We start from the raw sequence: 22,156 nt of genomic DNA, 5'->3' as shown, positions 1-22,156 counted from the left end.
TCCAATCATATTGATAATTCCGATGAAAAAAAGTTAGCCTAGTAATTAAAAAAAATGATGAATGATTTGTAGCTAGACGTTCATTTTATTCTTTTTTTTCTTGCGGTGAGTAAATGTGAATTTACACCGAATAAATACAACAGAAGAACAAGTGTTTAGTATAAAAATAAACCGTCCGCCTAAGTGCTTCCATCTTGATAATAAGAAAGGACGGTGAATCATTTAATTGAAGCATTACAAAACAGTTCTAGATTTTATTAACAGATATTACTATTTACCATTATTACAGTTGTTTCAGAGTTAAAAAAAAAAAAAGGGGGGGGGGGTGAATGGCACTGGTGAGGCATTCGGGTGACAATAACACCATATACATTTGATAAGAACTCGATAAGTGCTTGAGGTTACCCGCACCTCATTAGTAGCTGAACATCTGCTGTGCGGCGCCACTTTGCTGCTGCGGCGTGGGCGGCTGACTCTGGCCCGACCGCCCTCCCTCGGGCCCCTGAACCTCTTCCTGGGCGCCTTCAACCGCAGGGGCGACGGCGGCGCCCTCGGCCGTGGGTAGCGGCCTCCAGGCCAGAGTTTGAGTTTCGAGCTGCTGACTCATGGGATTGACGAGCGTGGCCAGGTTGATGTAGTGCGCCACCGACTGCGACGACTGCCCCCCCGCCGGACCCACGTTTTCCGGGACGAGGTCGGCGGATCTGTTGTGGAGCATGGCCGAGCCGCTGACGGCGTCGAATGTGACGGTGAGGATGGAGTTGTCCAGCGACAGGGGGCGGTCCCCGGCTGTCAGGTGACCCACGGCTACGGGCTGCAGGCTGGTGAACTGGGCCGGAGTTGGGCTGGTGATGGGCGTGACCGTGATGTTGCTCAGCCCCACCGAATTGTTGGGGGAGGAGGCGGAAGGGGCGTTGGGGTCGGTGAGAACTACCACCTGAAACGACCGTAAGAACGGATTTTTTTGTATATATATATATATATATATATATATATATATATATATATATATATATATATATATATATATATATATATATATAACCCTCAAAAGCTGCAGCTCTATTCTCATTGAGCTGAAGGAGGTCGATATGAACACGTACCTGCTGGATACTCTGCACAGCAGAGCTGGTTTCTGTCTCCTCCCCAATGACTACGGTGTTGAATTCTGGCAGAGTTTCATGTCTGGGCTCCGGGAAATCGGCAAAATCATCTGATCCGGAAAGGTCCGGCTCGGGCGTGGCTCTCGGCTTCTTCTTGGCAGGGCGAGTGGGTCGACTAGGTCTTTCCTGAGGTAGGCTGTCTTTTTCGAGCGTCAGGCTTGGCTAAGGGATTGTGGGGTCATTTACTACGTTTCACCACAAAGCTAAATGCGCACATATAAGCCGCAATCAGTTATTAAACTTCAAGCTAACCTGCGTGATGCTGATAGACGACTCATTGATCGTAGGGGAATCCTGAAGCTCATCAAAGTCATCGATTTTCACAGGCACAACCTGAGACACAAACAACAGGCGGGTGAACGTGCGATTGCGCAATCAAGAACGACCGATAAAGCGGCGCCGCTCACGTCGGGGTGTTTGCGTCGTAAATGTCGGTTCATGGAGGCCCGGGTGGAAACCTTGGTGCCGCAGAGGTGACACGACTGGGCTTCCACCTTCTCGTGGGTTAGGTGAACATGCTTCTGAAGCATGTACTCCGTCAGATACTTCTTATCGCAGGTGACGCAAGTCCAGGTCTTTCCCACTGTAGAGAGGGATGGAGACAAAATGTGACATTTGTTTTTCAGCAAACCGACACAACTCAACACTTCTGTTATTATGCGTGTGATAGGTTTTTATTTTCCCAGGCTTATGCTACAGCCTTTGCAAGGGAAATGGCAGAAGACTTGTTTTTTTTCCTTTCCTCATCCCGTGTTTTTCTTTTCTTATCGAAGATCTCGGAGCAGCTGCATGCCAACAGGTCTTGCTGTTCTGTACCCCTGTTTTTATTACGTCTCTTGGACACTTCAAGCCAGGTTATGGGAATTTTGTTTCCTCGTACCGTTCAGGTGTAAAGATTCTCTTTCCATCACGAATAATTTTTAGATGAAAAAAAAAAAGGCAACTATACGTATGATAGAAAAAGCCAATTCATATTGATCTTGTTTTTTTGAAAAAAAAAAAAAAAAAAAAAGGAACACGGGCAGATACTTGCCTGTATGAATGAGTTTGTGTGTCTCGAGAGTTGTCCTTTCACTAAAAGTCTTGCCGCAGAGCTCACACATGAAGTCTTTTGTACCTACAAACACAAAGTATGATGCAATTAATCGCAAATTTTAGCATGGCGCTAGGGCTGGGCGATACATCAAATTACTGAGAATTTGATGAATTAAATTCACGATTTGAAAATGAGCTAAATGGGATTTTTGCTAAACTAGAATGCTGGATGGATGGTTTGCAATAAGTTTACGAAAGATAGTACCTACTTGTGACATTTAAAGGGATAGTTGACTTATCCATCCAATTTTAGCAGTATAAAGTTAATATTTTGGAATGGAATTGAATGCCTGGACTATTTAAAAAAAAAAAAAGAAAAACGTCTTTGTGATTGAATGAGTTAAAAAATGCAAATATTTGTTGGGTTTATTTCTAAAGTTGTACTCATCCGGAACGACTGACGAAAACGGAGATTTTATTTTTGGGCTACATGGCCCAGCCTGACAAGAAAACTCACCCGTATGTCTCTTATAGTGTTTGAGCATGTTGACTTTCTGGGCAAACTTGCGATTGCACTCCTTACATTCGTACTCTTTGATGCCCTTGTGTAACTTCATGTGGTGCCTGAGGGCATGCTTGGTCTTCATGCCTACGCAAGGGCACACGGCAGGTTATCGTTGCGACCAAAGGATCCAAATAGCAGCCTGCGGCGCACACGCTGGGAGCGGGAGCCGACCTTTCCCGCACTCGGCACACAAGAAGTCTCGGATGTCGTCGTGGACCCTCAGGTGCTCCTTCAGCATGTCCTTCCTGGCAAAGGACTTGTTGCACTTGTCACAGCTGTGGCTCTTTACACCTGCGGGTTGTGAAGGCCTCATATTCAGCTTACACGAGACCCATCCAACCATTTTCCATAGCAGTAGGTGGGGGACACCCTCAACTGGCTGCCAGCCGATTTGCGGGGGACACAGGGGCCAACAACCATTCACACACACCGAAGGACAAGTCCTGGCATGCATGTTTTTATAATGTGCGAGGAAGCCGGAGTGCCCGGAGAGACCCGCGCAGGCACGGGGAGAACATGCAAACTCCAAACAAGAACGCCCGAGGGAGCTGGAATTGAACTTGGGACTTCGAACTATGAAGCGAACGTGCTAACTGCTCTTCCAACCATTTTTTTTTTTTTTTAAATGGCTGCACTACAGATACATTCGCATTAGCTCACCAGTGTGGATGATCTTGTGTCTCTCCAGGTTTCCGATACTGTTGAAGATTCTGCCACAAATTTCACAAGGATGAATATACCTGGAAAACGGTAGATGTTTTATATATATGTTTAATGATCGATTATTGGCAGACAGATTGCTGGAAAACAGAAGCGGTGAATATGCTCCTTACTTCTGCACGGCAGGGTCAGGGAGCTGCTCCCTGTGGATGACCAGGTGAGCGTTGTACGTAGCCTTGAGCGCAAAGTGGCGGTTGCAAATGGCGCAGCCGTAGCCTCGTTCTTTGTGCTGCTCCGTGATGTGCTTCAGGTATTCTCGCCCCTTGGCAAAGGACATCTGGAGACACCGGGATTCACGTGGAATCGCGTTTGATGATAGTTGGCCGGGCGGGAGCCGAGCTCACCTGGCATTTCTTGCAGTTGTACTTGTGTCGCTCGGGCTCGTCGTCGTCGTCGTCTTCGTCGTCGTCCTTGTCGTCGCTGTCCCCCGCTGAAATGCCGATCTTTTTGATGAAGTCCTCCCTCTCCTGCTCATCCATTAGTGCTATATCCTGCAAAAGTATTGGTATTGCCATGATAAGATCGATGACGATTTGAATGGAGATGGACTGGCCTGACCTTGAAGTGAACGTGAATGTGATCGCGAAGCACGTCCACTCGGAAGAATTTGCGGCCGCAGATCTCGCAGGTGTATTTCTTATCGCCGTGAGTGAGCAGATGTTTGTTCATATTACTTCGGCAGGAGAACACCTGTTCACACACGTGAGAACAATGGTTCAATCCCAGGATCCGGCACTAGCGCTGGCATAGAACTCACCTTGCCACAAATAGGACATGGTGATGGTTCCTTTCTGTATTTGCTGCCTTCTTCTCCATTGGTCTCCAACTCTTCTTTCTTCATGTGCTTTGGCCCTGTTCATACATACATACTGTACACTCCTTATAGTACAAGATCTGAATAGGCATGAGTCTTTTTTTTTTTTTTCTGGCGCCATACCTAATTTGAAAGGGAATTAGAATATGTCAATATCGCTATTTCCATTTTTGGAGACATAAGCCTGGTTTTGCGAAAAAGCATTACATATACCTTCCATTTATATTCGTTTCTATTTCTCTTTTATTCTTTTTTTTTTTTTTTGTTCATTATTACAGTTCTGGGCCTGCATACAGCAGGTGCGCATTGTCACACACGCTGCGTACCTTTCAGAAGCCCGTGAATTTGCATGATTAAACAAGCCTGTGTGTCGATTGTTTCCCCTTGAAAATTGATGAGTGCAAAGTCATTCTCACCAACTCCGTGCCTCCTGTGGTGCTCCTGCATGACGTCCTTGCGGTAGAACATCTTGTTGCAAATTTCACAGGAGTAGAGCTTCTCACCGTGCTTTTTCTTGTGCTTGGACAGGTTGCTGTTAGTGGAGAAGAAGCGCGAACAGATATCGCACTGGAACGTCTTGTCGTCTACAGAAAAGAAGATGATAATTACCACGGATTACATTTTATTTGTTCACTTATATGATTTGTGATTGGCTGCAAGTTGGTTACTCACACTGCAAATGAATGCGAATTGTGATTGGTAACGACACGAGGGTTACTTTGAGTGCATTTGAATGCATCGCTTTAGCACCTAGCCCTAATGCTGGAGACGTGTGCCGTGTCATAAAATGTCAGTTTAATAGACTAGCGTTTTTTTAACAATCACTGCCAGTCAATAAGATAATGAATAATTTAGGACCTATGATAGACCCTTGAGGTACTCCTTGAGTAATCTTTGACTCTTTTATATATATAAATATATATATATATATATATATATATATATATATATATATATATATATATATATATATATATATATATATATATATTATACTGTATATATATGTTCTTACCTGTCCTGCAGTTGTGGAATTGTAAGGCATTTTCCAGGCGGAATGATTTGTCACAGGTGTTGCATTTATATTTATATTCCAGGTCAGGCTGTTAGATGCACACAAAAGCAAAACCACAATTGTGACGCTAATTACGCATGGAAATATTTCTTTGTCATTACCCACCGCATTTTTACTGTGCTTGTAGGAGATGTGCTGCTTCAGACTCTCCTTTCGACTGAACAGCTTGTCACACTCGTCGCACTTAAACAGCTTATCACCTGGACAGACAAAAGGCTTGAATCGTATGAAGAGTAGTTCCCTCAAAGTGATTGGTCAGTGTAAAATTGCCCCAGTACCGTGCGATCGGATATGTCGGTTTAGATTACTGCTGTTCTGAAAGACCTTGTTGCACAGGGAGCAGCGGTACACCCTCTTGTGCTCTCGATTTTTGTGCCTCTTGTGTGGGGGGCCCGCGTCGGAAGCGGCGTGATGACGGCCTCTCTCTGGAGGGGCCGCTAACTCGGGCGTAAGTGATTCTGTGCTGGCCACGGGTGGCTTCACATCTACACCAGGTGGTAAAAAACAGTGACGGGAATGTATTCTTTATCGTCAAGACGGAGCACTCGTGTTTTCTTCACCTATGCTCCTGTTAGCGGCGGCGGCGGCGGGTCGAGTCCTGCGGCTCTTGGGTCTCCTTCCGTGAGCGAGTCCCCTCTTCAGGGCGGGCCGAGCTGCGGCGGGGTGAATTTTCTCACTGGGCCTTACTGTGTTTTCTTCCTGCGGTGGTGGAGAGTCTTCTGGAAGCTCCGTAGAGGCCGTCCCCTTACTCACGGTACCTGTCACGGAACACGCGAGAAGAAAAAACAAACGAGAAAGAAGTTCAAAACTAGGGCCGGATTTCACTTTGTTGTTAAGAGCGTATTTAATGGTATATTACAGTTAATGAAAAGCTATATAGGTGAGGTGAAAAAATTGGTCCTGAATAAAACATTTCATGTAAATGGTGTTGATTTTATGAGCAAACAATGCACTGATTGTCATATTAGGAAATGTTTACAAAATCATAGGAAAAAAGTACTTCAATTTGCTATGATAAACTGGTGTAACACGTGGCTTATATATATTTTTTTTTTTTACAAAAATTGTCAGAGAAATATATGTAAAAATATTACATAAAATATACCCAACAAATGTTTATTTTTTTTATATTCAATGAAAAAAATACAACGTATGTAATAGGAAAACAACACTTGTCTATCAGGATGAAAAGTTAGTTTCCAGGTTGTCTTTTTTTAATGTCTGGAATTAAGAGTTGAAAACAGCATCACTTTTACACACAGAGACCTGTGATATTTTGAGGGAGAGTAAATAGTGCTCACACTTAAGATAATGAAATATGGCTTACAATAAACGCAGCCTTTTTTTCCCGTTTGAAGTCAAGCGTTTCAAGCAACCTTTAGAACAGTAAAAAAAAAAGTTACTATGATATAACCTCATCTCTAATTTGAAAGGATTGGCTTTATAGTACCTTGTCCTGTGTTTACAACACAGGAAGTCCTAATTGGCTTCCACTGTATTTATACTTACTACCACAGAATAGTTTGAACTGACTTACCAGCGTTTTTGTCGTTCATCGCAGGGGGTGGAGAGGAGCTGTTTTTCTTAAAGGTCTCTGTTACAGATCGAGAAGATAGACAGATACAACAACATGGTTGAATACCGTCCAAACGCAAAATCACGACAACGTTATGAACCTGGAGGTGGCAATGGCTGAACTGGAAGCTTGAGCAATGGCTTCTCCATCTTCTTGGCATAGAAAGCTCCATACCAGACCCTCAGCTCTACTCCTGGTAGCAGATCCTGCACAACAAATCGCAGAGCGAAAGAATCAGCTTGAGATAAATTTCCAGGAAACTACTGTGTGAATACCAACCTGGGATGTGTTGAAAAACACCTCATCGTCCTGCTGGTAAGCGGTCAGATTCTGGTGCTGGTGATCGGTGGCAGGTCGGACCAGCATCATCCAGTTACAGTCATCTTCACTACTGCAGTCAAAACATGCCACGACGCCATCCTTCTGGAAGATCTGTTCATCAGAGGGGAGGGGTATAGTAAGACCGATGTCGCGAGCTGGAAAAAACTCAGGAATCACATGAACGTACTTTCAAGGGAAATGCTTCTTCCTTGCCCAAAACGGAGACCCGCTTGGCCTCGAAGGGCCCAAAACGAGTCCTTTTGACCAGCCGCCGCAGGACAAAAACTCCCTCGCCGCCTTCTGCTACTGGCCTAATCTCTAGGCTATTTGGAATTGAGGAACTGAAACAGGATGGAAGTACGACACATTTATTAAATTACAGTATATATTTGGACTGCATTTTTCCAGTATTTTTTGTATTCGGATATCCAACAGATCATTCCCATTGAACATCGAGTACAGACAAAGAATACAAAAAATAATGTTCTATTTGTGTGTCATTCAGTCATTTGTTAGGGGAGTCCCAATTGGATAGCGGCGCCGCAACGCCGTATAGTAACACGCCATCAATGCGATACATAGGCCAACTTCAAAATAAACACACCCAACCATACATGGATGTCAATGTCATGTCATACATTGTAAGACATTTATTTTGAAATTTTTCTTCAGAGCGCTGGATGCACTCCGATTAGCTCGACAAGTCCCAATCTCTGGTAGCCGCTGACTCAACCTGTTGTTTTTCATTTCATTCAACATTATTTTTCTTAAAACTAATCTCCTCTAACATTTTGCAAAAAGTGCTCACTGAAACGTCCAAGATCGTTTATTTACTTCATGAGACTTGTGCATCTAACATAAAAGCTGAAAACTAATGTTTACATTTAACAACCCTCTTATAAAGCAGATTTTACCCATTCAAGAGTTTTGGAAGTTTTGCAAAATGAGGCAGATTTCAAATAATTCTAATCATTAGATGAATACGAGAGGTGCACGCTCACCGGGCCCGGCTGAGGACGAAAGAGTCCTGGACAGTCACCAGGGGTCCTAATTCTGGGCACTCGGAGTCATGGTACTGTCCACAGTCCTCACACCCTGCATCACACACAAACGCCACACCTGTCATCCATTACACACACTCCCATTTGCGCATTTGGTGAAATGGGGGGGTCCATACTCACAGATGCACTCATCTGGATTCTGAGCTGCCATTCTGCAAACCTACCAGCAAATACAAGTAGAAAACCAAAGAATTGACAGTTGTCAAATAAGGGGCCGGAAATTACACTGATATATATAAAAAAAAAGAAAAGAAAAATGACGCGTCTGCAAATATATACAATACGGAGCCGTGGAGGTGTGCTGAATGCGCAAACAAAACAGTACTGTAATGTGACAACATGAATAAGGCGACTTTGTTGAAGGCAACACGTGAACAGTGTGCAGTCCGAGTAAGATCCAGGATTTCATTTGCTCCCGAACTGTAGCCGGGTTTTAACTCCGATCTGAGCGTCTGGTCTCGAACAAAACTGTAACAAAGAACAGTCGGCATGGCGGATGGACGGGAGAAGCAAAGCGCCAAACCGGAGTCGCAGTGCCTCGGCGGCCAGCAAACGCCAATGGAGGCGACGAGGGGAAACTAGCGGGGGAGCAAACTGAGCGGCTACACGTTTTCTACTCAGCCGTGGCGACAATTGGTCGGAGCCCGACGCACATCGATGGTGAATTAGCTTACCTTTTTGGCAAAAGACACTTCATTTATCGAATCCTGACTCCGGGTTCCAAACCGCTCCAGAAACGGCGCAGGACCGGAAATGTGGCGCCTGGTGCATTGTGGGAGTTGTAGGCAAATTTGGATTTTGGACGAGAGCGCACTTTTTCTTTTAACTTGTTTTGTCTTTTCTAGTAAAAGTAGAAAATTCAAAAATTCAAATATTCAAATAAAGTTGATTAAGTTATTAGTTCTAATTAATTTATTTTAATTAATCAACATTTTACATGAGTCTACACTGATAAATTAACCAACTAAAATGACAACAAATTACAAGCAATATTATTTTTGTTTTGATTAAATATTAAACGAGTCCCTTCATAAATTTCCATTCACTATGAGTAGATTTGTAAACAAAAGAGAATTGTATAATCATTTCCGTAAGTGTAATTAAATTTTTATAGGTATATTTTACACATACGATTAATATATTTGTTTAGGTGTTAATTCACTCGTTTTGTTTAATGTAACTTGTATTAAATGGATGATCATAAGGTGTCTCATCAAATTAATATCTAATAATATTGCTTGTAACCTATTGCTTCATTTCAATTGAGTAAACAAAGACTTTTTCTTACTTTGTAATTTATATATATATGATAAATTTTGCAGAAAATTTGAAAATGAAGATTTTGCCATGAACGACATAAAAATGTAATGCTTGACACCAGTAAAAATAAATTCATGTGTGGATGACAAGCCGAGGAATGTGAAAGTGAAGGTCATTTTAGTTTCAATGAAAGATGTTTTGAGAAGATGCTTAACATTTGCTTTTTTTCCCAAAGAGGTACACATAAACACACACAAAGTTATCCTGTCAACGTTAGAAGTTTTTATCTAGATCTTGGACATCGATTTTGATTTCATTGCAATAATCCCAATCTATTTCATATTTTGATATTGCGTGGCCGATACAGATTTTGATGTTACAGGTGTTTACACATCCACTCACTGCTTTGATCACAGAATAAAAGAAAACATTTTGCATACAAATGTTGCATTTAAATATCCTATTTCAAAGTATCCATGCCCACAAGTAGTCATATAACTCCCGCTGAAAACTCGAAGCGATGCATCATCTCCCTTTGTGAATATCCATAACAGTCATTGCACTGAAAATAGAAAACAGACTGAAAAGTGTGCAAATCGTCAAATCCCACTCTCATCACCCGTCGGGGACGGTCGACGTTTTCTAACTCGACGCCGGGGAGGTAGACACGAAGGCCCGCGTCAGTCGGTAACAAGGCCACAAAAGCGCTTCGGAAGGCTGCGTAAAACCAAAATGGAGGAAACGTGCAAAACGATAACCTCTCAAATCCAATGAAAATACGTCAACTTGCATTGAAGAGTCCACCGACGCCGGCCAATGGAGGTTGCACGCAGTGCGAGAGGAGGTGGGGGCGGGGTCACGCGGGGGGCTGGCCGACGGAGGCGGATCCATTGGCTTTGCTTTTGCTCTTGCGGCTGAGCATGCGACTGAGCGTGGCGCTTTTGCTGGGCCGCTCCACGCCGGAGGGAGACTCCAGGTACACCAGGTCATTGTGGGACTGGCTCATCCCGGGCTCCTTGCGCCCGTGGCGCCGACGGAAGAACAGCTTGGCGCTCTTCCGGAAGAAGCTGCCTGTGGTGACCAAGTGGGGTTAGAGGGGGTGAGATTTGGTTCCGGCATTCGACGTGGAAGGATGTAAACGGGAAACTACCGGGGAGCGCCATCCAACTTTGGTCAGTCAAAATGCTCAAAATTGCCCCCCCCCCCCCCTAAAAGTGACTAAAGCGATTGAAGGCTTAAACTACATACTGGTGTGTAAGAAAAAAAAAAGTTAGGACTAAGGTTCACTCTAATTATGAGTTAAAAAGTTCTCTGGATGGTGCGCATCAGTGATCGGTGTATACTTCTGGGGGAAAAAAAAACATGAAGTGAACAATTAGCTCTAAACTACTCAATCTACGTAATGAAAACTAAAGCACGTACTAAAGAAACTACTCCCAAGCGGTAACTTACTCATCTGGATAGAACGTGTGCTTAGGACTGCTTTCCTCTAAGACGGCAGTAATAACAGCACAAAGATTGAGACAGTGAAGAGGACAGAGAGAACAACCAAAACAGAAGTGGTCGAGATCTTTTAAAAAAAAAAAATCGAAATCACTGAGCTTGCGATCTAAACATCGATACAGCGAAACCTTTAAAGTCAAACACGATCCCTTCCTGGATGATATTTAACTTCTAAATTGTAATTCAGTGTCAAAATAAAAATCCACTTGGAAGTGATATAAAGTGAATTCATGTAATGTAACTTTTTCCTTCCGTTGCCTCTCATTCAACGTGGGCCATTTTCTTGCTCACATTGTGGCCAATATGAGCCAGTCAAAGTCAACTTTGGCACGGGTTGCCCTCGCTCCTTGTATTGACTCTGGAAAATGCTGAGACTGACTCTGATTGGTCACAAGTGGTAAATTCATTTGATAATCTGAACAAAAGCTATAATTCCATTAATTTGATTTATGCAAGAAATGGATAGTCTTGCATTATGTTGCCCCGAGAAGCCAATTCTGCATGGATGATTATCACACCACTTTTGCGATGGCGAGTGACCTTTACAATGGCACGTTTAACCCCAACGGTTGGACTTTGCAGTATTTGACTTTAAAGGTCTTTTAAAACGGCAACGTCCACAAAGCCTTACCTCTTCGCTTTTTGCAGCTGACCTCCGACACACACATGGAGAGCGAAGTGTGATTGGGATCGTCTCCCCCCCGGCTCTCCCAATCCTCCGGAGGACGGCCCACTCCGCTGGGACCGTCCTCGTGTTCCGAATCCTCCGGGGGGCTGCTGGTCCCCGACACGATAGCCGTGGTCATATCCTGCGAGGAGCTTTCGTCGGACATCGAAGCATCCATGGCCGCGGCGTAGCCCGCCATCAGAGCCAGCTCATCGTCCTGCGACAACGGCGTCTGGAGATTGAAGAAGCAATCAGTCGAGCGCAAAGTCGAGCGTGTAGCCCAGCGAATCCACGCTCACTTTGGCAATGCCAGAGATGATGATGGTGCTCTTCTTCACTGGGGACCTGAGCTTCTGCTTGGCAGACTGATGGAGTTGTTTGATGGCGGCCTCAGCCACGGGGTCCGTGCCGTTTAGCATGAGCAGCTCAGTGTCCGATGAAGACAGGGCCTTGCTAACCGTTGCGCCCAACATTGACATCTGCTCTGAAACACGCCGCTCTGAAAGTTTGGGCTTCTCGGCCATTGCTTTTTGCGAAGAATCTGATGATAAAGGCGGGAAAGTTGAGTATTTTTGGTATCCGGGTATCCCACAGAAAACCTGAACCTAATATCAAATATTTGCATAGTAATAAATATTATTGCTGGAGTCGGGAGCAACAGTTGCAGTTAAAAGACTAAAGCTGTTCGAAGTGAATAAAGGTGTACAATGGCATTCATGTCCATTTATCATTTGGTAAACTAAGGTTAATTTTGAAGTTGGCCTTCTCAGCGCATTTCCGGTGTGATTGTCATGCAGACCATTAACAATGGTTGCTGTGATAGGCATGACATGACGTGACATATAGGACTTAGCCGTAGGGACTATTAATCATATTTTTGCTTTCTTACCAACGCTGAGTCCAGGAGGGAGCATGCGGCCCGGTTTGCTCTTGACCGCAGTGATGGTGGTGACCACCGTGCCGCAGGGCATGACGGTGCGGTCCATCTCAACTCTCTTTGTGGAGGCTGGGGTTGGCGGCTGCCAGGACCTCACCTCACTGGGGTCCAGGTAGGTAAACTGAAAAACAGGGTTGCCAATATGCTACACATTGTTCTTGGACAACCGTTCATCCAAGAAAAACATAAAAGTGAGCCTTACGTCAGTCGTAAGCGATCCCGTCACTTCATCTTTGGTCATGAGTGAAAATGTTTGCGTTCCTTTAGGCTGCTTCCTAACAAGGTCAAAAGGCACTGAAACCTGGCCCAGAACGCCATCTGAAAGAGAACAAAAACAAAGGGGTATTCACTGGGGCCCGACCAATTACATTATGCCTTTCAAAGGTCGGCCAAAAATAATCTCTAACCACGAATGGTGTTATTTTTTTCGGCCAAATATTGGCCTTAATATTCATATATTAATAGTTACAAAATACCCTGATTGGAAAAAAAAAATCCTCACCCTCTTGAGGTTGTCCATCATTCATCAACTGAATAATAAGCTCTTTTGATCGGCCATTCAGCTCGCTGGAGGGAACATATATTACAGGAATTGAGAAAAAGAATTGTCATTTTGTTTTTGTTAAGCTTGTGTGTCGGGAAATTTACAAGACAAAGGGCTGATCCCACGCAGGGTTGGCTGTGTTCTTCAAAACGGGTGTGTTAAACTTTTGTGGGGGGTCATCTAACTGGAGAACACACAGAGGACATATGCTGCCTGTAATCAGAAGGAAAAAAAAAAAATCATATTTCTGCCCACATCAGAATTAGAACAATGCAATGTGCAGCCAGTTACCAGGGACAGCTGTCAATCAGGAGACATGGATGGAAATATACTAGGCACGACCCTCTAACGCTATAGTGTGACAGAACAAAAGGCTTCCTATGCATTTCTTCATATAGGAAGTCTTCATGAATGAAGTTGTTGCTTCTTTCTTCAATTGAACATAACCATTAAGTTTTCATTGATGCCATTAAAAAAAAATCTCTTGCCTTGCTATAATGGAGGAGTCGGCAAAATGTAATACAAAACACCGGGAGCCACAAAGGCGTTTTGATATCACAAGTGAGGATAACTAAAGGATGATTAAATCAAAATTAAATGTGTTTTTAAGTAATCTTCTCATTTGTGAAATTAAACCGAAATAAATGATTAGAAGATTACACAGTTTGCAAAAAAATATTAACTAGATAAACACCAAAACTTCAAACTTCTAACATAAACTGACATCACAAATTGTATTTTAATGTTACAAAAGCGCCATAATTTTCATATTCACAATTACATTTAGAATAAATTCTGATTAAATACTCATTATCATCCAGAGGCTCCGAGAGAGTCACATCTGGCTCGAGAAATGTGGGTTGCAGTCCCTTGCTAAAAATGATACGCTGTAGTCAAACATAATACCACACCATTAGCAAACTAACTGTACAATTTAGCTACCTGCAGCATCTTCCTGCTGACGGAGGGTCACACGAATGTTTTTCACAAGAAGCTTCCAGTCGTGCGCACGGGGCGGCTTGGGCGGTGAAAACACTTTATTGGATGAATCGTGCTGAAAAACATCAATTAAGCGTCTGAGTTATGATACTTAAGCGCAAAAACGCTTTGGATCGTGTTTCTCGAAATGAACTCTACGGGCTATAGTTGGAAAAATCTGTTGCAACACGAGAAAGAAATTCCTTCTCTCACTCCAAGCAAACAAAGTCAAGTTTGTTCAATATTTTAAAATAAAAGGCCTCCGTGAATCAAACATCGAAAGAATGCAAACGCGAAGCAGAGCATATTGGCTCTTTGGCGCTATTCAACTGAAGCATGACTCAAGGACCCACCTTGACCTCAGCGGCCTGAGAAGGCTTGCAGCTCAGTAACACAGAGGGTCGCGTGGCACACAGCACTTGCCTCAACTGCTCCTTTACTGCTGCCGCACAGGAAGTGCTGACATTGTCCTGAGAAGACAAACGATGACGGCACACTTCAAATTGCAAACAAGGTCTTTTAGGTACAACAATCAATATCCACGAGGAGAAAAGTACCTGCAGCAAACTGGGTGTCACCTGCACCATTTCTGTGTCCAGGTGAGAAATGCCCCAGCTCACTCTGACTTGATCTTCAGCTTCTTGAAAGTGTAGCTCAAGCTGAGGAACACGCGGGGCAAAATATTCATGATGTCTTAAAGGGGATTGCGGAGGAAGATCATATCGTGCGAATTAATTTCAGCACAGTCATTCCTCTGGTGGAAAACACAAATGTTTTTTGGACTATATCAAAGACATTCAAAAACAGTCTCAAGTGCTGTGGCTGTCAGAAAAGGATGAAAAACAAAGATTTACAAATATTTTTGTACTAAAATAAGCAAAAAACTGTATTATAAAATAATGACCTGCAAGTCATGCTTTGTGCAGCACATTGTTGTTATACAACTCATCTGCTGGTTAGCTTAAAATTATATTAAACACATTAAGTTGTTATAAGCAGTAAAATTTTGTGGATACTGAATTTAATAATACCTTCAAAAAAAACTTGGCAACAACCAAATCACAGATTTCCAGTTTTTTGGGTTTGGTCATGTGACAAAAGGCGGAAATGGAAAAATGTGTTTTTAAAAGTAACACCTCATGTATTTAAAGATGTTTTTATACATCTTTACCGTTCAGACGTTCAACCCCAGGTACTCATTTACTGCGGCTCTCCGGCTTTCAAAGGAATTTCAAATCAGAACCAGTATTCAGTACACACAGCATATGCATTTGACCTTGCTTAGTCAGCAAAATACACATTGACCCCATGTTTATATACAATGCTAAGAGATGACGCAAAAGAATGGAAGAGACAAATTGCAGATGCCATTCATGTCCTAGCATGCCTGGATTTGAAGTGTTACTGCAGAGCTGCCTGCGTAATGCCAAGCATGCCAAACAAAAGCCACATCAGAGCGCGCTGAGGACGTCTAGATAGATCCAAAGAACAATGTCACATTGTGTAGTGTACTGACTGCCAAATTAGTCCACATGAAGAGGAAAGTCCACACAACAAATGACAATAATAACTGTGTGTTTTTTAAACATAATACAAAGAGTAAGAGTAGAAATAATTTGCAGGAAAACCTTTTATGTTCACTGCATACCGTTACAAACTACCTGACTGACTGACATAACCTTGTGCATAACTTGCTTCATGGAAAGCGCCTTTATTTGTGCATTTTTATTTTGCTATTTTTAGCAGTACAAACCTAATATTTTGTCTATAATTAATTTGATGTTTTTCACTTACTGTTGACTAAAAATGGCAGCAACTGTGCTCGAGATTCAGGTAACCACCAATCAGCGCTCGCCTGTTGGTCATGTGACATTCACTTACGTTTGAACTCATTTTCAAACATTCTATTTTGAAAAAGACCAATTGATCAAATTAATTTGATTTATTGTCCATCCCTCTTGCATAACAGATTTACACAAACGTGTCAGTGGGTGTGCTCGCATGCAAGAAGCAGTGTGGCTCAAGAGTGGGTTGAAAGGCGCTCAACTGCTTTCAACTGGGTACAGTTTGCGTTATTGTGGTCGACAGCGTCCACAGCCAGCGCTTGTGTTCGTTCTACTTATCAACGCACTCGCAGTCCTGGCATGCCAGGACTATTCCAGCATGTTTTTGAGTCAAATGCTAACCAATTGTTCCACTGGACGGATGGGGTCTTCTGAAAAGGCTTTCTGACCTTTCCAGACTAATGCCGAATCCTCCTTTTATGTTGACCTACAGCTTCTAATCCTGACTTTAGCTCTCTAGCCACTCACTCAAGTTGTATTTATGGTCCAAAGAGCTCAGGGAACGCCAAGGTGTGACAAGCACCTTATTGGTTTAAAAATAATCTTTATACAAGTGGGTTAGCCTGCATAGAAGATCTTAAACTGAACCTAAATACGGGATAAAAGATTAGCGCAGCTAAAATCAGGCTACCCTCTTGTTGCTGAGCTCGAAGAGGGAAGATAAACAAAGAACATATACGCATTTCAAATGATGACTGATATGCTAATTTGAGGAGCTGAGTCATCAACATGCTATCGACTTGACGAATAGCAAAATGAAAATATGTCAAATGCTGAGGTAAACTTGCCTACAGTGCAAAAAAAACATGTAGAGCCAATCCACTTAAAATAATATCGCAATCACAAATCAATTAACTTTGACAGCTCTAATACTTAATTCTTTTAAAAATATATAATTGAGAAGCACTGCTTTAAAGCTAAAAAAAAAAAGAAAAAGAAAACATAGCACATGTAAACACCGCAAGACCAAATTACACTCATATACACAGATGAATCTCAAATTTTAATACCAAACTAAAAACAAAACAAACAAAACAGTTACTCTTCCACTGTGCTTATTACAAAAAATAAAGAAATAACTAAATAGATGAAGTGGGGCAGTTTTATCATTTGAGACATTTGCCCAACCCGAAAAGATACGTCAAGCATGTAATCTAATGCTCCCGACTACTGAAAGGCAGTGATCCAATTCTGGGACGCATGTATGTCACTTTTAATCAGATCATCCACTAAACAACAATATTCACACAGTGTAAAAAGGTGCAGATTATTTCTCCTTCGGGTAACCCTCAGTCCATTTACCTGCAACTCCAGCGGGGATATACACACTGTGTATTTACAAGGATCTGCCGACAATGATGCAGCTGTGGACACGCCGATAGAGAACTGAAGCTTTTCGCCGACCACGCAGCAGCACACGGCCTGTTGGAAGACAGCAAGCCACTGAAATGATCTACGTCTCCAAAAGAAAATGGAGTTATTCTGTTTCCTTAAAAAAAAACTAAATACTGTAAGCCAAACTCTATCTGGTCATAATTTGACGGGCTGGCGGTAGAGCACATTAGGACCCGATCGATACAACAACAAAAAAAAAAGCTAACGTCGTAGCCAGCAGTAATGGGAGTCAGAGGCGGGGTGAATGAAGAAGCCCAAAACAAACGTTAAACTCACCATGTAAAATACTTGAGTTACCAAAAAAGGAATAGACCACAAATCCAGACATTTAATCCCATGTAATTATATTTTCTCCAAATATTTTCAGGTGTTGGGCTAAAAGAGTATGTAAAAATGGCTGATATAAAAAGAGTAGACACAATCTGAACCTTTTACTGCTAAAAAACAGCAAATAAGTAAACTACGCCTTTAAATACCACACTTATTTTGTACCTAAAAACGCTTACAGTATTGCATATCAATCATAGAAAGCATAGTATGCATTCCATAATAACCTGTAACCCCATATACAGTAGCGTACATACTAATAGAATTCAAACTGGTTTGGATCCCTATCTTCTACATGACTCATTCTTAATGTGTGCAATGTGCAAGTATGCAATTGAACACACCTGTGCAAGTATCCCTACGCCTTCTCGTTTTCAATCAAAGTGCCAACATAAGCTTCTTAAATAAAGCCAGATTGGCTAAGTAAAAATCAGCCTCTGTTCACTACATTCCCAACAAAGACCAGTGGGTGTGTTTGCGCATATTGCAAACAACTAAAAGAAATGGAATTTGTTCCAATCCTCTTTGTAGTGGCACTTGATTAAATTCTCCTCCTGCAGCCAAAAGAGGCCCAAGCTCCTTAAGTAATCATGTTGAAAAAAATAGGGGCGTAAATCTTAGTTCATGAACAGCTTGACAATGATTTCTATTTCAATCTATTTCAATCAGATGTGCAAAAAAAAAAAAAAGATCATTGTGATCTGCTCCAGTCTGCTTTGCAAGACAATGACAAATGGAGGCATTCAAGTGACCATTTTAAAATAACAACATAATTGACTGTCGTGTTTTTTAGCGTCAGCGACTGAATGTTTTTTAATGGTGACGTGTTGATGTTGGTAGAGACGGGATGTGATGGCAATAAAAACGGGGTTTCAAAACGATGGAAAGCTAGCTGCTAGCAACTACTGCTGCAGGGGCCAACTTCAAAATAAAAGCTTACTACAGAAATTGCACCAACACCCATGTATTGTTTGGTGTGTTTACTTTGACACTGCTGGCTTAAGTCATATTGCACAAAGATTTACATCTTTAGACGAGCGCGGGCTATAGAACATCCATCCATCTGTTTTCTTAACTGCTTGTCTTCACAAGGGTTCCAGGCTTGCTGGTGCCTATCCCGGTTGTCTTTGAGTAGCAGGTAGGGGACACCCTGAGCTGGTTGCCAGCCAATCGCAGGGCACACAGAGAAGAACCACCATTCACACTCCCAAACACACCTAAGGGCAATTTGGAATGTTCAATATCCCTGCCGTGCGTGTTTTTGGCAGAGGTGGGAAAACCAGGTCCAGAAAGTAAAAACTCTGCCATCATTTTGGCTTTATAAATTGATGGGGTTCCCTGTAAAACGACGTCTGGTGTACCTTGTTTTCGGCTGATTTCTTAAAGCGGGACACTTGGCCGATCGTGAGCTCAGACGCTTCGACGTCATCCTCATCGAAGGTCAGAATAAGTGGACTCTGCACGAGAAAAAGTCAAAATTGACAACATCCAGCAAGTGAAATGGCAACCGATAACTGAGCAAATACCTGAGCTGTCTTTAATTACAAATGCATTGTCACTGCATGCACAGACCTGCTACATTACAACGACCTGGCCATCTAATCTGCAGTTATGATGCTAATTATGCTGTTTTATAATTTGACAAAGCTTACTGCAAAAGGTAACAGTGAGGTGACATGGCATTTGTTTCTTACCCCACTGGTCTCCCTTGATTGGGCATTCAAAGCCTTGCACCATGCACCTCTCCACTGACTTTTCCAGCTTGTCAGTGACAGCGCCCAACCAAGCAGAGAGGCGGCTTCCTCTTTCGCCGCATTGTCCTCGGTTACAGTCTTTTCCAACCCTGTTGCCCCTAGTTGGAAATACTGTACAAAATACAGTACTAGGGTAACCAGGGATGCAATAAAAAGTGTGACCATACATAGCCACTGCGGATCATCCAGACCAAAATACGAACTGGAACTTTCCAGGTCGGACATGCTTTGCTGAGGAAAACGAAGACTGCAGTTCATCACACCTTCGGTAAAAGTGTGCGTAGCATCATCAGTTCCTTTTCGTTAAGTACAAAATCAGTTATGATGACTTGGCTCCATCCCATCCTCAAAATATATGATGCTTCTTGTCCATGTTGTTCCTTGTATCCAAGCCCCAAACGGAAACGGCGACAGTTGTTACAAACTCAGCCTATAAGCAGCTAAAAGGCAATTCCTCGTGTCATGCGAGTCAGCATTATAATACACCTCCATTGAATTCGTTAGTTAGCTCGGTTGGCTAATCCCAGCTAAAGGCTCGCGTAACCAGCTCATTAGCAGCGAAGACTGACAAACTTTCCCCTAAAAGGAATGATATCCAAAGTCCTCGTTGAGGCGCCACAACGCGGTGTCCGGTTTTAAAAGTTGCAATGAAACGTGTTTAAAAATGTGAAGAAAAACATTAGCCCTCTCTTCTCATGAGTAGGTTTGTATGTGCAGTGTAATTGTACGAGAAGTTACCGTTGGGGAAAAAGATATGTGGCACAAACTGTATCTCCCACAATGCACCGCGAGCTGGATGCGACGGTTTGCTTTGTTATAGATAACAAACCCTTGGATAGAAAGACGCGTCTCACACACATACACATCGACGAGATTTCTTTTTTAAATTACACTTAGATGCCACTAACTTTGTGTGCAGGGTCTTATTTCTAAGGATTTTACATATGTTGTTATTTTACTGAATTGTTTTGACCTTCGTGGGATACCGTAGACGATACTAGTGACGTCATTCATACGGCTTCCTGTCCCTTTTGTAGCCCAACGTTTAGCTCGGTGCTAAAAGGGAAACATAACAGAAATATAAGAAATTTGATTATTTGGGAATAATCAAACGTTATATTACTTGGTGAACGCGCCCCGCGCTTCGGTAACGGCAGTAAAATGCCGCTCCATCTGTGAACTGGCGCTAAATGTCGTTAGTAAACAGACGCCATCGCTGCCATCAGCTGTCGCATGTGAGTAGCTTCTAAAAAAAAATCGTTTGGCAATGAATTGTCGATCGGAGCTTCTTGAAGTCACGGTGGAAGCGAGGCAGGTTGAAGAGGCAATAGTGTCTCTGCTGCACACAATTTTACTGCACCGCAGCACTGGAAAATTCCACTATAAAAAGGAAGGGACCTACTCTATCGGTACAGTGGGCACCGTGGACGTTGACTGCGACTTCATCGACTTCACTTTCGTCAGACTTTCCTCGGATGAGCTTGACCGGGTGATCAAAAAAGCTGCTTCTGAATTCAAGGTACAGTTTCTTTCAGTGTGTTCGAATGATGCAATTCGAGGCTTGTCGCTTGACCCAAATGTGTGTTTGTTTTACAGGACGCCTTGAGCATCTCTGGAAGTGATGGCATCGGCCAAATTTCCTTGGAATTTTATCAGAAGAAGAAATCCCGCTGGCCTTTCTCTGACGAGTGTATTCCCTGGGAAGTGTGGAGCATCAAAGTCAACGTGGTCAACCTAGCCAACGAGCAGGAGAGGCAGATCTGCAGAGAGAAAGTGGGAGAAAAACTCTGCGAGAAGGTGATCAATGTCGTGGAGGTTATCAATCGCCACGAATATGTGCCCAAGATGCCCACCCAGTCCGAAGTGGACAATGTCTTTGACACCAGTCTGAGAGAAGTCCAACCTTATCTTCATAAGATCACATACCAGATCACTGACTCTCTGGGCACATCTGTGAGCACCACCATGAGAAGGCTGATCAAAGACACCCTGGCACTGTGAATTCATGTGTGTCTCTATACAAAGATCCAGAGTAGCTCTGACAGGAACTTTTTGGTCACTTACCAAGAGGACACTTAGTATGGGTTCATCTTAACAAGCAATGGGGTAAATGACAGATAATTATGAAGAATGTGACAAACTGATATATTTTTTAAGTATCACCAGCTGATATCAGCATCCCCAACGACTACCCGGTACTTTTAAATAAGGCCAGTATCGTCCCAATACCAATAACTGGTATCAGTAGTAGCCCATCACTTCGCTCGTAAGATACTTATTGTCTTTATGGGTCAAGTCATTTTTGTTGTTTTTGCAGACATGAAAATAATGCTGATTTGTAAGCTCAACTCATGTTGCAAGGCATAGACTATTTCACTTAGCTTTTAATTGGTTTTGATTGTGAGTTGTACAATTATTTAAGTAATTCCTTATCCTCCTCGGATGTTAGCGTTCTGTTGCTGACATTGTTGCCTTTTATTGCTTTCTGAATGCATGGGTGACAAGCGCAAGAGGCATGTGATTATGCAGAACAAAACATCATTTCCAATGTAGTGTTTTCAAAATAAAAGCATCACCCAGCTACTGGTTTTGGTCTGTTAAAGGATTGATGGTTATA

At 42.7% G+C, this 22,156-nt stretch overlaps 3 protein-coding genes across 5 annotated transcripts; 1 reads left to right on the top strand and 2 right to left on the bottom strand.

The window, feature by feature from the left end:
• Window positions 1-241: 241 nt before the first annotated feature.
• On the bottom strand, window positions 242-9,066 carry prdm15 (PR domain containing 15). 2 transcript variants are annotated; one of them, XM_088440936.1, is made up of 24 exons: window positions 9,005-9,066; window positions 8,451-8,490; window positions 8,271-8,364; window positions 7,457-7,610; window positions 7,228-7,380; window positions 7,049-7,154; window positions 6,910-6,966; window positions 5,933-6,130; window positions 5,651-5,857; window positions 5,478-5,572; window positions 5,313-5,400; window positions 4,714-4,881; window positions 4,241-4,335; window positions 4,042-4,173; window positions 3,828-3,974; window positions 3,597-3,760; window positions 3,424-3,503; window positions 2,935-3,054; window positions 2,716-2,847; window positions 2,197-2,280; window positions 1,571-1,746; window positions 1,416-1,496; window positions 1,104-1,325; window positions 242-937 (listed from the first exon to the last, which is right to left on the bottom strand). In XM_088440936.1, the coding sequence occupies exons 2-24, from the start codon at window positions 8,479-8,481 to the stop codon at window positions 416-418; spliced, it is 3,306 nt and encodes a 1,101-aa protein (XP_088297062.1). In that variant the 5' UTR covers window positions 8,482-8,490; window positions 9,005-9,066; the 3' UTR covers window positions 242-415. The 2 variants fall into 2 exon arrangements, with proteins under 2 accessions (XP_088297062.1, XP_088297061.1); XM_088440935.1 differs by having other exon boundaries at window positions 8,451-8,798; window positions 9,005-9,029.
• A 783-nt stretch (window positions 9,067-9,849) lies between these two features.
• c2cd2 (C2 calcium dependent domain containing 2) lies at window positions 9,850-20,322 on the bottom strand. 2 transcript variants are annotated; one of them, XM_088440938.1, is made up of 14 exons: window positions 19,480-20,322; window positions 19,147-19,242; window positions 17,366-17,485; window positions 14,777-14,878; window positions 14,573-14,689; window positions 14,184-14,295; window positions 13,346-13,454; window positions 13,200-13,264; window positions 12,900-13,015; window positions 12,650-12,818; window positions 12,060-12,301; window positions 11,725-11,992; window positions 11,043-11,079; window positions 9,850-10,661 (listed from the first exon to the last, which is right to left on the bottom strand). In XM_088440938.1, the coding sequence occupies exons 1-14, from the start codon at window positions 19,795-19,797 to the stop codon at window positions 10,577-10,579; spliced, it is 1,956 nt and encodes a 651-aa protein (XP_088297064.1). In that variant the 5' UTR covers window positions 19,798-20,322; the 3' UTR covers window positions 9,850-10,576. The 2 variants fall into 2 exon arrangements, with proteins under 2 accessions (XP_088297064.1, XP_088297063.1); XM_088440937.1 differs by lacking the exon at window positions 11,043-11,079 and having other exon boundaries at window positions 19,480-20,319.
• Window positions 20,323-20,361: 39 nt separating this feature from the next.
• On the top strand, window positions 20,362-22,120 carry atg101 (autophagy related 101). Its single transcript, XM_088440939.1, has 2 exons — window positions 20,362-21,058; window positions 21,136-22,120. The coding sequence occupies exons 1-2, from the start codon at window positions 20,807-20,809 to the stop codon at window positions 21,538-21,540; spliced, it is 657 nt and encodes a 218-aa protein (XP_088297065.1). The 5' UTR covers window positions 20,362-20,806; the 3' UTR covers window positions 21,541-22,120.
• The last annotated feature ends 36 nt before the right edge of the window (window positions 22,121-22,156 follow it).

Source organism: Hippichthys cyanospilos, chromosome 18 (genome assembly GCF_059441005.1).
Source record: "Hippichthys cyanospilos isolate Australia breed blue-spotted pipefish chromosome 18, RoL_Hcya_1.0, whole genome shotgun sequence".
Classification (NCBI taxonomy): Eukaryota; Metazoa; Chordata; class Actinopteri; order Syngnathiformes; family Syngnathidae; genus Hippichthys; species Hippichthys cyanospilos.
This window is presented reverse-complemented; position numbering and strand designations above follow the sequence as displayed.

Coding starts and splice junctions, on each gene's coding strand:
- atg101 (XM_088440939.1), top strand. CDS start 20,807: ATGAATTGTCGATCGGAGCTTCTTGAAGTCACGGTGGAAGCGAGGCAG. Junction 21,059..21,135: donor AAGCTGCTTCTGAATTCAAG/GTACAGTTTCTT, acceptor TTTGTTTTACAG/GACGCCTTGAGCATCTCTGG.
- prdm15 (XM_088440936.1), bottom strand. CDS start 8,481: ATGGCAGCTCAGAATCCAGATGAGTGCATCT. Junction 7,381..7,456: donor AAGAAGCATTTCCCTTGAAA/GTACGTTCATGT, acceptor TCTGATGAACAG/ATCTTCCAGAAGGATGGCGT. Junction 1,497..1,570: donor TACGACGCAAACACCCCGAC/GTGAGCGGCGCC, acceptor TTTGTGTCTCAG/GTTGTGCCTGTGAAAATCGA.
- c2cd2 (XM_088440937.1), bottom strand. CDS start 19,797: ATGAACTGCAGTCTTCGTTTTCCTCAGCAAAGCATGTCCGACCTGGAA. Junction 17,486..19,146: donor AGAAATCAGCCGAAAACAAG/GTACACCAGACG, acceptor GTCTTCCAACAG/GCCGTGTGCTGCTGCGTGGT. Junction 13,016..13,199: donor TGATGGACAACCTCAAGAGG/GTGAGGATTTTT, acceptor GTTCTCTTTCAG/ATGGCGTTCTGGGCCAGGTT.